The sequence below is a fragment of the Hipposideros armiger genome, unplaced genomic scaffold, assembly GCF_001890085.2.
Source record: "Hipposideros armiger isolate ML-2016 unplaced genomic scaffold, ASM189008v1 scaffold_5, whole genome shotgun sequence".
Classification (NCBI taxonomy): Eukaryota; Metazoa; Chordata; class Mammalia; order Chiroptera; family Hipposideridae; genus Hipposideros; species Hipposideros armiger.
Window position 1 is genome coordinate 6515112 of NW_017731355.1, and position 14121 is coordinate 6529232.

Genomic DNA, 14121 nt, shown 5'->3' on the forward strand with positions numbered 1-14121 from the left:
CAACTCTGGGGACAATAGATTTTGCGAAGATTGGGAGTCAGGGCCAGCAATAGATGTGACTGTTGAAGGGACCAAGCCCAAGTGCTTTCATGAGTGTGGGTTTTCCTTGTTGTATTGGTGCCTGGGCGCCCTTCTCCTTAGCATGGAGGACGTGAGTGTGTAGAACCCCGAGTCTAACCCCTTGCAGCCTCTTCCAAGCCAGTATGCTATACAGGTGTTAATTACTCCTCTTTAATAAATGGAATTCAATCTCATCTGGGGAGGAGGGGGCCGTTAGGGGGAGTCCTAAGGTTTACTGTATGAGTAAGCTCTACTCCAGGATTGAAGATTTTGCTACAAGCTCGGTGGTAAAGAACTATAGCTGTGTTGATAAAAACGGCTAACCAGCCCTGTTGCAGGCACTGTCCGGAGCCCTTTATGTTCCCTCTCCTTTAATCTCACAGTGCTTACATTTACCCTCATTTCACACATTTCAAAAACGGTGGACTTTTCTCTTATACACTGTCTCCCCTTCCCTTGAGAATACTCTGAGTCATACACTGAGATATATAGCTCATTTGGGTTATAAAAATTTAACTTTAGCAAGAATTTCATTTAACATCTCAGCTCACGAGGCATTTCTTTGCATTTCTAAGGACCATTTTAGATTTTGCATGTCTCTTGAGCAGCTTGAGCCGAGGGAAAAGGGAGATGTCATGTGGTCATTGTCACACTATCAAGCTGTGGTTGCCTCAGAGAAATCTTGGGTTACTGGGTTACTAAGCTTGGTGGCAATAACCTCCATTGCCTATGTTTCAACTTTTCTTTTTTGGATTAGAGGCTTAATTACGTAAACTTTGAGTATCATAGGTCAAAAACAAACCAGACCCAAGGCTCAGAGAGGTTAAGTACCTTGCCCAACATCACACAGCCAAGGAATGCTGGAGCCAGAATTCACACCCAGGTCAGTCTCGTTAGCTGTATGCTTAACTGACAGTATTTAGAATTTATATTAATATATATTATATATCATACTGGAATTAGAAGTATTAGAATGAGATTCATACCATGTGTAGTTAAAACCCTAAGCTTCCAAGGAAGCAGATGTTTCTTTATGCTGTGGTTAAGGGGTGAAATATGATTTCAAAGCATTGAGCATGGAGAGTCAGTTATAAACAATGTCATCTGCAGGGTTAAGAGTTTATATTTAGAAGCATGCCTCTAAGTCAAGTGATGCATTTATTGGCTATTTTGGACACAGGTCAAACTGCATAATTTTTATACCTGTCTCCCTATCTCTTTATTTAAAAAAGCAGCTCATAGTTGAAGACATAGTTTGTGTAGGATGGTCAGGTAGACATAGTTTACAGGGATGTCATGTTTGTTCTTCCTTGATGGCTTATTTCTATGATTCAGTTCTTGGTTTTTAATCAATCATATTGACAAAAAGAAAAAAAACGACACACACACCAATGTTACAAAACCTTGTATTAATCATTTCCCTTCACTTTCAATATAACGTTGATATGAAATATAGCCATGATTCTTAGTTACATGGGAGGAAATGAGTAATAAATACATTGTAGCAAGTTTAAACCACAAGGGTGTTTCACTGGTAACAACATTTGAAAACTGTACACTTGCAAAGAACAGCATCTTCAAACATTAGTATATCTGTATATCAGTAAAGCTTTTACATGTAACAAACATGCTATTTCCATATATGACAAATTTAAAAAATATGCATTGCTTGGCAACATGAACTAGGCAAAAATAGTTCTTTGTTCACTAACTTTATACAGGAAAACAGGACGAAAGGCATGCATGTACAATAGGGATGCCTGCACGGGGCATGCAACAGAAGAAAGCTTTTTAAAAGTCAGCTTACATTAGGCATAAATACATGAGGGTTATATATTAATAAGGGAGGAAGTCTTCTGTTTGACACTATTAACATTCCTGTTTTCTTCCTATTCCTCCCAGAGGAATACACATTCACCTTTAAGTAAAGATAAAGGAATTACAAAAAATAAAACTCACTTTGCAAACATCTCAGATGACTTGTAAAAAAAAAAATCAACATTAGTGTTATCACAGCCCCATGTGCAAATTATCCTTCTGCAGGTCCTTCTTGTAACAGGCACACACCCAAGTGCCTTGGTCAGGTTGTTTCTCTGCACCCAAGCTGGAGCTGCCTGCTGCAGACATCTCCAGGGGGCTAACGAGACTGGGGCCTGCTCTTCCTCCCCTGCTGCCCTTCTGATCGCATGACCATGCATTCAGCCCAGCTCAGCCCCCAGCCCAGGCTCTTGCTGAGATCCTAATTCTAGCTGGGGAGTGCACATTTACAAACCTTGCACAGGCAGTAGCTACAAGAGGTGCAGAAGAACACAAGACCCAGAGAAGGCTCCCATTCCATTAAAGGCAACCAATGACACCTCAAAAGAAAACCTTGTTTCCCTCAGTGTCTCTTCGAACATATGGGAGATGGGGGCCCAGCTGTCGCTCCAATCCTGAGCACCAAAAAGGGACAGATCAACACCCAGGAATTGAGAGCTTGGTGCAAACAGCCGCCCTCTGTAGGCAGACCCAGCAGCGTCTATTTTGCTTGCTGGCCCTCGTTCAAAAAGTGAAACTCAAAAAGCACGTGGAAAAAAAACAAAACATATCAGCAGCAATGTTTCATTTCTTGTACACAGTTCATGTGTGTCTTCCTATTGTTTCTGGTAAGAAACCACTATGAATAAAAAGCACCAATAAAACATCATACATGATAACAATATCGCAGAACACCACTGTCCCTGGGACAGTGTAGAGATGCCAAATACAGGCTGATTAAATCAGAACAAGGGGGGAAAACATGTAGTGAAATAGATTTTACTCTGAGATTTTTTTAATGTTCACTATTAATATAAAACAGTTGCATTTAGGGGGTCAATGGGTAAATACAAAAAAAGGCACTGCCGCGTTATTACTAAATATCCGACTTCACAGCCTTATGCATGCAACTGTTTGATTCTTTTATAAATAAAATTCTTTTGCTTTTAGGATTTTTAACTTGAGCTGTATACCTGCAGTCAACACAGGACACAAACAAGGTGGTGGGGGCAGGCTCCTAAAATGGATCAGAACACTCAACTTAAAAAAAAAAAATTAAAACACTAATAGCAAAACACAACTAAGTAGATAAATCTATACACAGTCAATGAAAAATAAGCTTTTCTTTCTTTAAAAAAAGAATTATGTTGTTATTAATAACAGACTTTATCATGGTTACCAGCCATAGCAAGTTAATAAGTAACATATCCAAAATAATATCTCTAATAATCAGATAACCATTGTTTCTATATTCAGTGAAGGAATAAATAGAAATTCAGATTTGCAAATACTTTAAGGTCTTCCTTTTAAAGGATTCATGCTAATGTGATTGTGTTCACAATCTGTTTTCTGAACAACCCCAGTCTTTATGGATATATGTGTTTTGCAGCAGATCTGAATGCTTTTTCGCCTTTCTTCACGAGATGTGTAATACCATTTTTTTTTCCTCCTCTTTAACTTTCTTAGCATTCCAAAACCACCTTCGCAAACCCTCTGGTCTTACCTTTGGCCTTCAACATTTTTGACCTATTCTACCTGCCTTACATGTGATCGTCCATCCCAACACATTCCCCAAGTAACACTAAGCTTATTTAGAAAAGGGGTGTAGAGGATGAATGGTAATGGCACTTGGTTAAAAAACAAAATCAACTAAAAATGCTGCTTCTTTCTGCACATGGATTTGCATCTTTAGTCACCCAAGGAGAACTTTTTAAAAAATGCAATGCATGATTTGGTAGGTCCAAGCCTTCTTTGCTTGCTAAAGACTCTCATGGTTAAGATGCTCCCACCTTTTTTTTTTAAACCTTAAAGGGACTTTAAAAGCCTTATTACAAGGTCCAATACCACCCAAGGCCATGTTGGGTGTACATTTTTAATCCTGAAGGTAAAAGAAAGTTGTTTGGATTTCATTAAGGCCTTTAAAATCTGTATTTATACTTCATTAACTGTTTTTTTTTAAAATATCCATAAACAAGTGCAGTGATTTTCATGGTCTGATCTTTTCAATTTCGACTCTGACTTCGCTAAAAAAAAAGGCACTAGACTCACCCATTTAATAAACAGGCCGTATACCATCTCCCTGATCTCGCCTCTGGCTGAGCATTCACACCATCATTTACACAACCCAATTTTCCAGTGCAGAGCACAACTCCTCTTTGATTTCCTCTAATACCCTCCATTGCATCAAATTCCAAAACGCAGTCTTTCTTGCCCTTAAGAAATAGAGCTATTACTTTGCGGTAGCGTAGTTTGTTAATCCCTCACCATGTAATGAATGGCTTTATCTCCCTTCTGTGTGGATGGATAAATCAGCCAACAACACAGCTAATCCCTAACCAATACCGTGCGGACAGCACCATCATTCCCATCTTTCCCATGCCTTCTTCCACTGCCCCCTGGGATGGGCCCGGGCCATGGGCCGTACATCTCACCGCAGCTCTCTCTGCTACTTGCTGACTGACCATTTGTACACCGTGCAGGGCCTTGCTCTTCTCCTTCTCCTCAGTAGTGAGCGAGCAAAGGGGATACAGCCCCCAGGCTCAGGTTCCTGCGAGGAACCGTCCTGGAAGTGGGGTTTTGAGCTCCGTATCTGGGTATTAAGGCCTCTCACAAGGGAAAAATTTCCATCTTTGTCTTTTCTCCTTCAGTGGAACTTGTACCGTGTGTGTGTGTGTGTGTGTGTGTGTGTGTGTGTGTGTGTGTGTGTATGAGTGACAGGGTGAAACACCACGGTGGGATGGGGAAAGGTCTCTGGGTGAGAAGCAAATCCAGCACAGAAAGGGGCCACGGGATTCTTCTAGAATCTCTAGCTGGCCTGTGAGCAAACCCTAATGGATCACATGGTGCCGCCCTCCTTGCGCCCTCCTGAGTGCGCTGCCCATTCCAACCACCTCTTTTCTTTCAAATCCACCTACATGCTCCTCCCACCCACAGGTGAGAGACAGACAACTCAGGCTGGCGTGACTGCATCTGTCTGCCCAAGAAGCAGAGCTTGGCAGCCATTTTAAAAGACAACCCTGCTGCTATTATAAAAATAGAGGAGAAAAAAATGAATCCATATCAACAAATCCTTTACAAAAACCATAGTATGAAGAGAAGTTCTACCCAAACTCTTTACACATTATGTACCCTTTAAAATTGTTATGTAAACAATACACAAATTAAAGTTTATCTGAAATTTTGTTGGAGGGAATCTCTCCCTTCTTGCCCCTGTTGCCAAAGTGGCCTTTTCCCATGGCTCGATTCCAAGCAGGGGCCTCAGGGAAATCCAATAAGGGGGGGACAGAAAAGCGTGAGCCGCCATCTTGCTTTGGTCACATGTGTCCATGACTTTCTCCTGGGGTCAGACTGTGAAGGCAGGCTTTGTGAGAAGGCTCCCAGGGCTGGACCTTCTGCCTCCCTCCTGTGTTTCTCTTATCTCTTTCATGGCGGTACTTTTTTTTTTTTTTTAATACCCTTTCCATCCAGGAAGCCACTTGCATTCCCTCTACCCCACCCCTAGTCTCATGTTTCCCTAGAGACCCCTCCCCACCCCACACACCAAACCATCCCATGACAGTAACAAATGACAGAATAACCAATCCCGGGTCTACTGATATGTTTACAAGGACGACCTACGCTCTCACAAAATCAAAATGGGAGAGGGACCAGGGGGAAAAAAAGGCTGCAAAGTATCTTGGAGGATTCTGTGCAACCCTGAAGATGGCTGACACTGGACCCGCAGCAGTCGATTTCACGGCCAGCGCGGTCGCTCCCATCTTCAGCTTCTAGATTGTGGAGGTCCGGTCAACCCCGTCTGGTGAGAAAAACAATGGGCACAGGTGAGCAAAACAATTCTGTTCATGCCCACCTAGGCCAACAACAGGCCTGTTGGGCCTCCCAATTTCTGAGGACAGATAAGGGCTAAATTCATTCATTCAGTCAGTCATTCATTCATATACCCACCCACTCAACACCTGAGAAATAGCTATATTTTTTTGCCAGGAGCCATAATGAGCTTGGGAACCAAGATGTGAAGACCTAATCCTCACCCTCCAGGTGCTCACATCGGTCAGAACACAGACCTATAAAACCCACAATGAGGTATGAGTGATACATGCTATAACGGAGTATGTAGCAGGCACAGCAGGAACATGGAGGAATGGGTGATTTAAGTCACCCTTGGAAATGAGGGACAGTTTCACAGAGATAGAAAATGACTATTGTAGATGGTGCTGGTGGCAGAAGAAAGGAGGAGGCAGGAGAGGATGAGGGTGGGGAGGGCATACAGGATATGGTGTGATGTTGGTCATCAAATGGTGGGGTTGGGGGCAGCTTGGAGGTTCAGGATGAAGGATAGGAGAATGGAGGAGTAGCAGGAGGTGTGGCCAGAGAGGCAGGTAGGGGCTGCAATAGGCATATAGGTGGACCTGTCTAACTCACATCCCTTATGGGGGAGCGTCTCCCTCCCACCCTGAATCTTTGCTGAAAGACTGGGATGAGGCCGTTGTGACGCTGGCCCAGAGCAGACCAGGGGATGCATCTGACACAAACTGACCCAGATTCTCTGTCTCAAGAATCTGATCAGAGGCAGGGACACCACAGTTAGATGTTGTGCCCGGGAACTGAAAAATCCTGTGGAACTGAGAGAGTGTTGAGGCCACCCAGGATATGCCATGTCTATGTTGTGGAGATCTGGTGAACCTGGGCTATAGCGAAAGTGGGGGATGTGCATGCCAGAGACGAGGCCATGAGTGAGACAAGAGCAGGGAGAGCCGATGGCTGCCTGACCCTTTTCCGGTTTTCTGCTTACACGTGGGACTTACAGCAGCGTCCCCAGAATCAGACCATAAGGATCTTGTGTAGTATAAACAAGAGCTTGGATGTCGGTAGTAAATTATAAGCAGTAGTTACCAGATCTGATTTTAGAACAGTTTTCCCTGCAAGGCTGGTAGCAGGAAGACCAGTTAAGAGGCCCCTACAATAGTCCATACCGGAGCTGAGAAGGGCTTGTCAGTGAGCAGAGAAAGAGAGAGAGGCATGAATTAGCCATCACAGGAGGTAAACACGACTATGTCCAATGACCACTACATGAAGGCCACGGAGGCATGCAAGATGCCTGTCTGGTTTGGCTGATACCCCAAATTCAGCAGATGTGTCCCAGTCTAAGCCTTGATGTCACAAGCCTGGTCTACCAGATGGAGTATCTAGATTCTTTAGGCAGAATTTAGGTGTGAGAGGGGAGCGGCGGCCTGCTCCAGGGAAGCGAGGGCCCAAGTGACATGCAGGAGTGCTGAGACCACTGCAGAGCTCTCCTGACCTCCTATGGGTGCTGCCAGGCTGGTGTCTCACCAACAGGGACTTGGAGGAGGAAGGTTTGGTATCAGATCATCAATCCTAGAGGCCTCCCAGATATAAACTTCTAATCAATAACCTCTGTGGATGTCAACCTGAGCTGCTTCTAGTGGCTTTGCAGTGGTGACTGGTTAAGGGAGAACAGTACGTGTGCATGGGTGGGGATGTAGAGGTCACCCCCTCATTTGCTGGGGCTCACTGGCCCACTCATTAATGTCAACCCTTCATAGTTGTGGAAGAGGGGAGCTAGAAACCTGAAAATCTCAACAAACCCAGCCCCAAGTCACATTTTCATGGAACTCTTAACCCTATACCTCATTTGTCAAGGGTGATGGTATTCATCTGCAGGGAAATGACCAAAAGGTAAGTCCAGACTCACCATGTACAGTTGTGCAAGTTGTGCACTGCACAACTCCAGGGGTTGCCATTCACATGTAACCATGATAGGTTTTATAGTTATGACAAGTTTCAAATAAATGGCAGAACAGCATCTTGAGAAAGTGGAGTCATTTTCTAACTTGCGCAAAGTCTCCATATCAACTAGAAGTGGGGCTGTAAGACTCAGGACGGAGTAAGGAGAGAAGGTGAGAAGGAATGGCAAGGGGGCCATGTGAAGCATGAACCCCGGAACATCAGAGAATGAACCGTGCATCCCTCTTCATGGTGTGATTCACTACAGACTCCATTCTGCTGGGAGGAGCCTCGTTTTTGCATCTGTGAGTATTCCTGACCATATAACCCCTCTGCAGGAGGAAAATAACGATTAGGCTTGGCACAGGGTCTTCCTGAACACCCTGGGCCACCAGTCAGGAACAAACCCAACAGAGCCAGATGAAAGCTTTAAATGAAGGCTCACAAACCAAGATGGTGGAAGCAACCCACCCCCAGGGCTTCCTCATGGGTTCAGTTGGACGGGCCTGAGGAAGGGAAAAGGAGAGATGAAAAGGGAAGGACAAAGAGAAAAGTGCCTGAAGACTAGCACCAGGAGGACAGCAGTTAGTGGAGGAGACAGAGAGCAGAGATGTCAGCACAAAAGGATGTGCTCCCAAGGCCTGTGGTCCCTGGATTGGCTGCATTTAGAATGGCCATCCTGGGATGTGGTGTTGCAGGAACTTACACATCCTCCCCCGCCTTTGGCATTCTGTCCCCAGCAAGGTCATCTTTCCTGGCACCTAAAAGGGTCAGCCAGTAGAGACATGCTGTCATACTGGAGAGGCACACCACCCCTAGGCCCCGCTGGGCCACCCTGAACTTAATTGGCATTCTCTGCTCAGGAAACTGCTTATGAGGCTTCCCACCAGAGAGGATTATTGAGGAAAAAAAAAAAAAAAACCCAAAAAAACCACAGCAATAAAAAGGCTTAGCAGATTAATAAGACGAAAACATTAGCAAAAACACATCTGTTCAGAGAGGTTTGCTGTAAAAATAGAAGAATGGGTTAAGAAAATGAAGTCTTTTGAAGGGAAGCCTCCCTTTAATAGAGAGCACTTGGCATGCATGGTACTAACGATGATAATATGAGTACTTCGCAGTTTGATAAGAGCTTCCAACATGTCAATTATCTTAGAAATATCAAGTCCTTGGGGGAAAGGCCAGTTCTCCCTGCTGACTCTCACAGGCAGGGCGAGTTCCCCACCTAGCCAGCCACTGTCAGGGGGGTGGGTGCTGCCAGCAGTGGGCTGAGTTTGGCCTGATGACTCAGAGTCTGGGGGGAGGGGGGCTTCCCTTTTTGAAAACGTTGAGATAAAATCCACATACCACAAATTTTACCCTTTGCAAGTGCACAGTTCAGTGGTTTTAAGTATATTCAGAGTTGTGCAACTATCACCACTATTTAATTCCAGAATATTTTCGTCACCCCAAAAAGAAATCTGGTACCTATTAGCAGTCACTCCCCACTCCCACCTCCCTCCAGCCCCTGACAACCACTAATCTATACTTTCTGTCGCTATAGATTTGCCTATCCTGGAAATTTCATAAATTCACCAATGGAATCTTATACTGTGTGGTCTTTTGTGTTGTGTTTCTTTTACTCGGCATAATGTTTTCCAGGTTTATCCATGCTGCAGGAGGTATCAGTACTTCATCCCTTTTTAAGGCTGAATGATATTCCACTGTACTACATTTTGTTCATCCATGTTCATCCATTGATCAACCTTTGAGTTGTTTCTCATTACTCATCAGCGGCTATGAGTGTGCTGACCCAATCTCCTCTCGTAGCTGGAGAAGAGGTACCAGGGATGGACCAGCGATGCTTCAAAACTTCTAGGATCTGAATGGCCAAGGACGAGAGCAGTGTTTGAAAATGAGTTCCTGGAACCCCTGGGAGGTCACAGAAAGAACCGTTTGGTCAGCAGCCCTGAGAGGCCTGCAGCTGGTTCCCTCTGGTGCTGAGCGGAGGCGTCCTCCGGGCTGTGGAGAGCCTCGCACAGGCGCGGTCAGGTGGGTGCAGTCCAGGCCCTCTACTCTGCTCCATGAAAAGCATTTATCCACCTCATTATCTGGTTTCATGATAAGATTGTGTTTGCAGAGACTAACAATCTAAAAATTCCTGGTCAGAAGAACAGCCCTCTCTGGAGTAATAGCTGATGGCACCTCTCTCCCCACCGCTGCCAGATAGCATAGATTTTGGCTCTAGGTGTGCTGTTGGCCCATCTCGGGGGTGGGTGAGTGCGTCCAGGCTGGAGAAGGCTATTGGGAAGGGTCACAGGAGGCCTCTCTGGATCTCCATGACTCAGAGCCTCCCCGGACATTGGCAGGAAGGAGCGTCCATCTCTCCTCTGCCTGCCAAACATCCCCAGAGCTGGCGGCGAGTCCAGGACCGAGAAAGGCACCCATTTAGTACCAGGAGGGCACCGAAGGCCTTCTGGGGCTGCTGTGACAATGCAGGGCTTCAGGCCAAAGAGATGGTGGGATGACCTGCCTGCTTCTAGGAGTTCCACGGGGCCACAGCTTTGCACACCACAGGCATATCCAACTAGACTGTCCCTGTCACACTGCAAAGGACACCTCAGACGGCTTGCAGCTCCAGGCGTTGGGGAAGCCATTTAGAACAGGGAGATATAAAAACAAGCAGGATTTTTGTTTCAAAAATTCTGTTTTTAGAGCAAGTTGGAATATGCTTGGACCAGAGTAGGGGATCTGGTGCCGAGAAGGAAAGAATCCAGTGCTGTGGGGGATGTTCCCACTCAAAGCCATGTCTTGTGTTCCTGACTCCTCCAGCTCCTGTATTTGGCTGGGACAACTGCTGTGGAGAGACTCCAGTGTGCACTGGGGGGTTGGGGGTGGAGCCTCTGGGGGAAGAGCGACAGCTTCAGTCTCTAGGTTTCCCTGACTCACTGCTGAGAAAAGGGTGAGGAGTGGAGCACTGTGTGATGCTTGATGTGGTGTGGCTCCCTGTCCCCTGCCTTCCTGTCCCTGTGCTTCTCTCATCCCCCCAAGCTACTGCCAGGGTGTAAAGCAGCAGGCTGGTAGCTCTTCCAGGCCTGGAGTGACATGCAAGGACAAAAACACTCACCTCCCAGGGCGTGCTCGGTCATACTGAGGCACAAGGACTCCAGCCTGTTGTTGATGTCAGGTTCAGTCACAGGAAGCTGGAATTCTGCAGGAGACAAAGGATTATATGTTGGTGACATGGGTTCTAAAAACAAAGAGAATGTATGCACAGTGTCACCTGGCTCCACCTGCCGGGGTAAGGGTCTGCTGGACCCCTGGGAGGACTTGTGTGGACTGCTGGGGCCAGCATGGAGGGCAAGTTGCACTCAGGTTCCACCAACCTCTGAGTCAAACTCACAGAATCCACTATGAACATGGGTGGCTGGAAGAAAACTGGCAGCTAAAAATAGCTGGTCATCGTCATAGTCTGTCAGTCCTCTGCTCAGAACAGTCCAGTACCTTCCCATCAGAGTTGAGCCAACCTCCTGCCATGGCCTGCAAGGTCCCTCAGGGTCTGGCCCCTTGTTACTTCCCGGCCCTTGTACAACTCTCCCCTCCTTCCATCCACCCCAGGTCCTCTTCTACCCCAGGGCCTTTGCACTGCCATTCCCTCTGCCCAGAATGTTGGTCCCTGGACATTTTCATGGTTCCCCCTCTCTATATTGTTCTGTCCCTGGTTCTACTGTCTCCTTCGAAAGGACTTTCTGTTCATTATATATGAACAGATCTTTTCTGCCCCCATCACTTTCTTATGCTTTATTTTTCTTCATAACTGTCACAACATCTGACATATTATGTATTTACTGCTTCTCCCCAGTTGAATGTTCACTTCATTGGAGCAGGACTTGGCTCTGTTTCAGGAGCCTAGGCTGGGCCTGGTGCATTTCTGCTTTGTTACAAGGAGCTGGAAACAGAAACCACAGCATGGAGAGTGCCTCTTCTGAGTCCGAGACTGTGCCGGGAACCCAAGTCCCAAGTGGGGCTCAGATAGGCAGATGACCCATCAAGGTCAGCAAGCTGACACAGAGCTGGGACAACCACCTACATGGGGCTGACTCCAGGGCCGGTGCTCTCCTGCATGTGGCAGCAACTGTGGGTGCCTGTTAACACTCAGCCTCAGGCTCTTAGGAAGGATTGACATGTCTACTCTGCGGCTTCCCACTGCCCAGGGAAACGCTGTTTACATTCTAACCACAAAGCCCCCTCTACATCTGGACCCTCCTTATCTCCCCAGGCTCCAGTCCCTCCTCCTCCTCTGGGTGGGAGGCAGCCCCTTGGGGCTTTCTCCTCTGTCCTATTGAGGTCCCCCCTGTCAGCTTCTCCCCGGTTCCTCATCCTACAGAGCTCTTGAACATCCTTGACTAGCTTGGAAGCACCTAGCAGACAGTGACAATACTTTCATATATCTCAGAATCTCCCATAATCCCCACCATGGCCTTCTGCACACCTCATACATGTCTGCTGAGTAACAGAAAATGGAGCAAGAAATAGAAGGAAACTCTGACAACTAAGAATTATGAAGTCCTATGGAAGGCAGGCAGAAAAGGAATCAGCACTGGGAGTGCCTGAGAAGTCTCAATACTGCCACTGCCTCCATGTGTGACTCTGGGGAGCGGTTCTCTTCTTCTGGCTTCCGCCATTCTACCTGTAAAGGATCCTGCTTCCAAAAACTTCAGGCCATTTCCTTGCTCCTTCACATCTCCACCAGAGGGCGCTCGGGGCTGGGGGTTGGGGATTACCAATGAGGCTGGTTGGTGGTTTGGTGGGATAGGAAGTTGAAACCAAAGGCTAAACCAAAGTATTGGTTTTCCTTGACTAGTTACACATTTAAATATTTTTTGCAATCTGTGTTCCCCATCACCAGCTCATTCAGAGGCAGGTATCGTTTCCGTTATTTAAAATTCTAAAAGAGAAGGTTGGCAAAATGGATCAATATAAAAGGCACTGAGGAGCAGATAAGGTTCTTTCTGACACTAGTTCCAGCATCAAAGGGTCTGAAGGACAACTGTGCCAGATCATGAGTGGACAGAGGCCAAATGGGCTTTCGGGGAAGCGGAGAGGGAGCATGCAAGGGGCTCCCCAACCCCCACCCACTGGTTGCTCTCAGAGTAGCGTTGGGGGCAATTAGACAATCCAGAGGGAAGAGTATTTTAGCATTTTCACCCATTCATGTGAAAATCATATGCATGCAAAAATTAGCAGCCTTCAGGGTGTGAAATCTATAAAAGAGAAACACAATTTTATATATAGCCAGTTAGCAAATATGAAAAAAAAAACCCTCAGCAATTATAGCCATCCATATGCTCACTGTAAAATTTAGTTTACTCTCTAGCACTTCCCTTTAAACAAACACTGTGGAGAGATTTGGATAAATAAAGATGCTCGACATTTGGAAAGCAGCATTTCAGCTGCAGGATTTCTTGCCAACACGCAGGAAAATGCCATTTTCCAAGCCTGGGATTGCGTGTTCCAAAAAGGGGGCTGAGAAACGTGGGGCTCTCTGCTCCAGGATCTCCAAGCCTCAGTGGCTGCTCTTTTAGGTTGGAAGTTGGCACGCTTGCTTTTTATCCTCCAGATCTTTCTTCTGGTGTGCTGGGTAGTCACGACCCTCACCATTCTCAGAACAGCTCTGAGAAATTCTACGTCTTGGGAGAAACCCATATGTTCATACTCCCGAGTTTCCTAATAGTGTGACTTTTTAATTGTGTATTTGATAAAAACAGATCGGTGGCACCTCTCTGCATACACAAGACAGTGGGAGACCAGCTGGTAGATAACAGTTTCCATCTCAGACTAGGAGCCCTCCGCCGCATGTGGCTTGGTGGGCAGAGCTCTCAATGTCCCAGAGGAGCATTTGGGCAGCCCCTGCCCCATGGGCCCACAGTAACCACCAGGCCAACTCTTGCCACGGCTCCTGAGGGCTTGTTGCAGTTATCCTGGGCCACCAGCTGTAATGGACCAGGCAGACAGTTTTCCAGTCTTCAGTAAGGCACAAAGGAAAGACTCTCTGTAATTGGGCCTTCTCGGCTGTTGCCCAAAGTAGGCCTGTTTCTTCAGCTCAGATGCCATCTCTGAGTACTAGGAATGCTTTCCCTCCTTATCAGGTTGTTCCAGTATTTAGTGAGGCTCCCCAGGTCCAGGATGCCCAGGGTCTAGGCTGACTTGGGAATGTTTACTTGTGCCTTTTAGAAATCCCACAGGTACAGGCCCAGGGTCAAGAAGATTCTGGAAGGGAGTGGCTGCCCATCCCTAACGAAGTCCTGCTGCCGGATCTGC

At 46.4% G+C, this 14121-nt stretch overlaps 1 protein-coding gene across 6 annotated transcripts in view; it reads right to left on the bottom strand.

The window, feature by feature from the left end:
* Positions 1–1450: 1450 nt before the first annotated feature.
* Positions 1451–14121, bottom strand: part of SAMD4A (sterile alpha motif domain containing 4A) — a 217033-nt gene continuing 204362 nt past the window's right edge. For all 6 annotated transcript variants that reach the window (XM_019645265.1, XM_019645297.1, XM_019645273.1 and 3 more), the window contains 2 exons: positions 10928–11011; positions 1451–5872 (listed from right to left, as the gene is read on the bottom strand). In XM_019645265.1, coding sequence (XP_019500810.1) covers positions 5844–5872; positions 10928–11011 — 113 coding nt within the window. In that variant the 3' untranslated portion in view covers positions 1451–5843. The remainder of the gene's footprint in view (positions 5873–10927; positions 11012–14121) is intronic.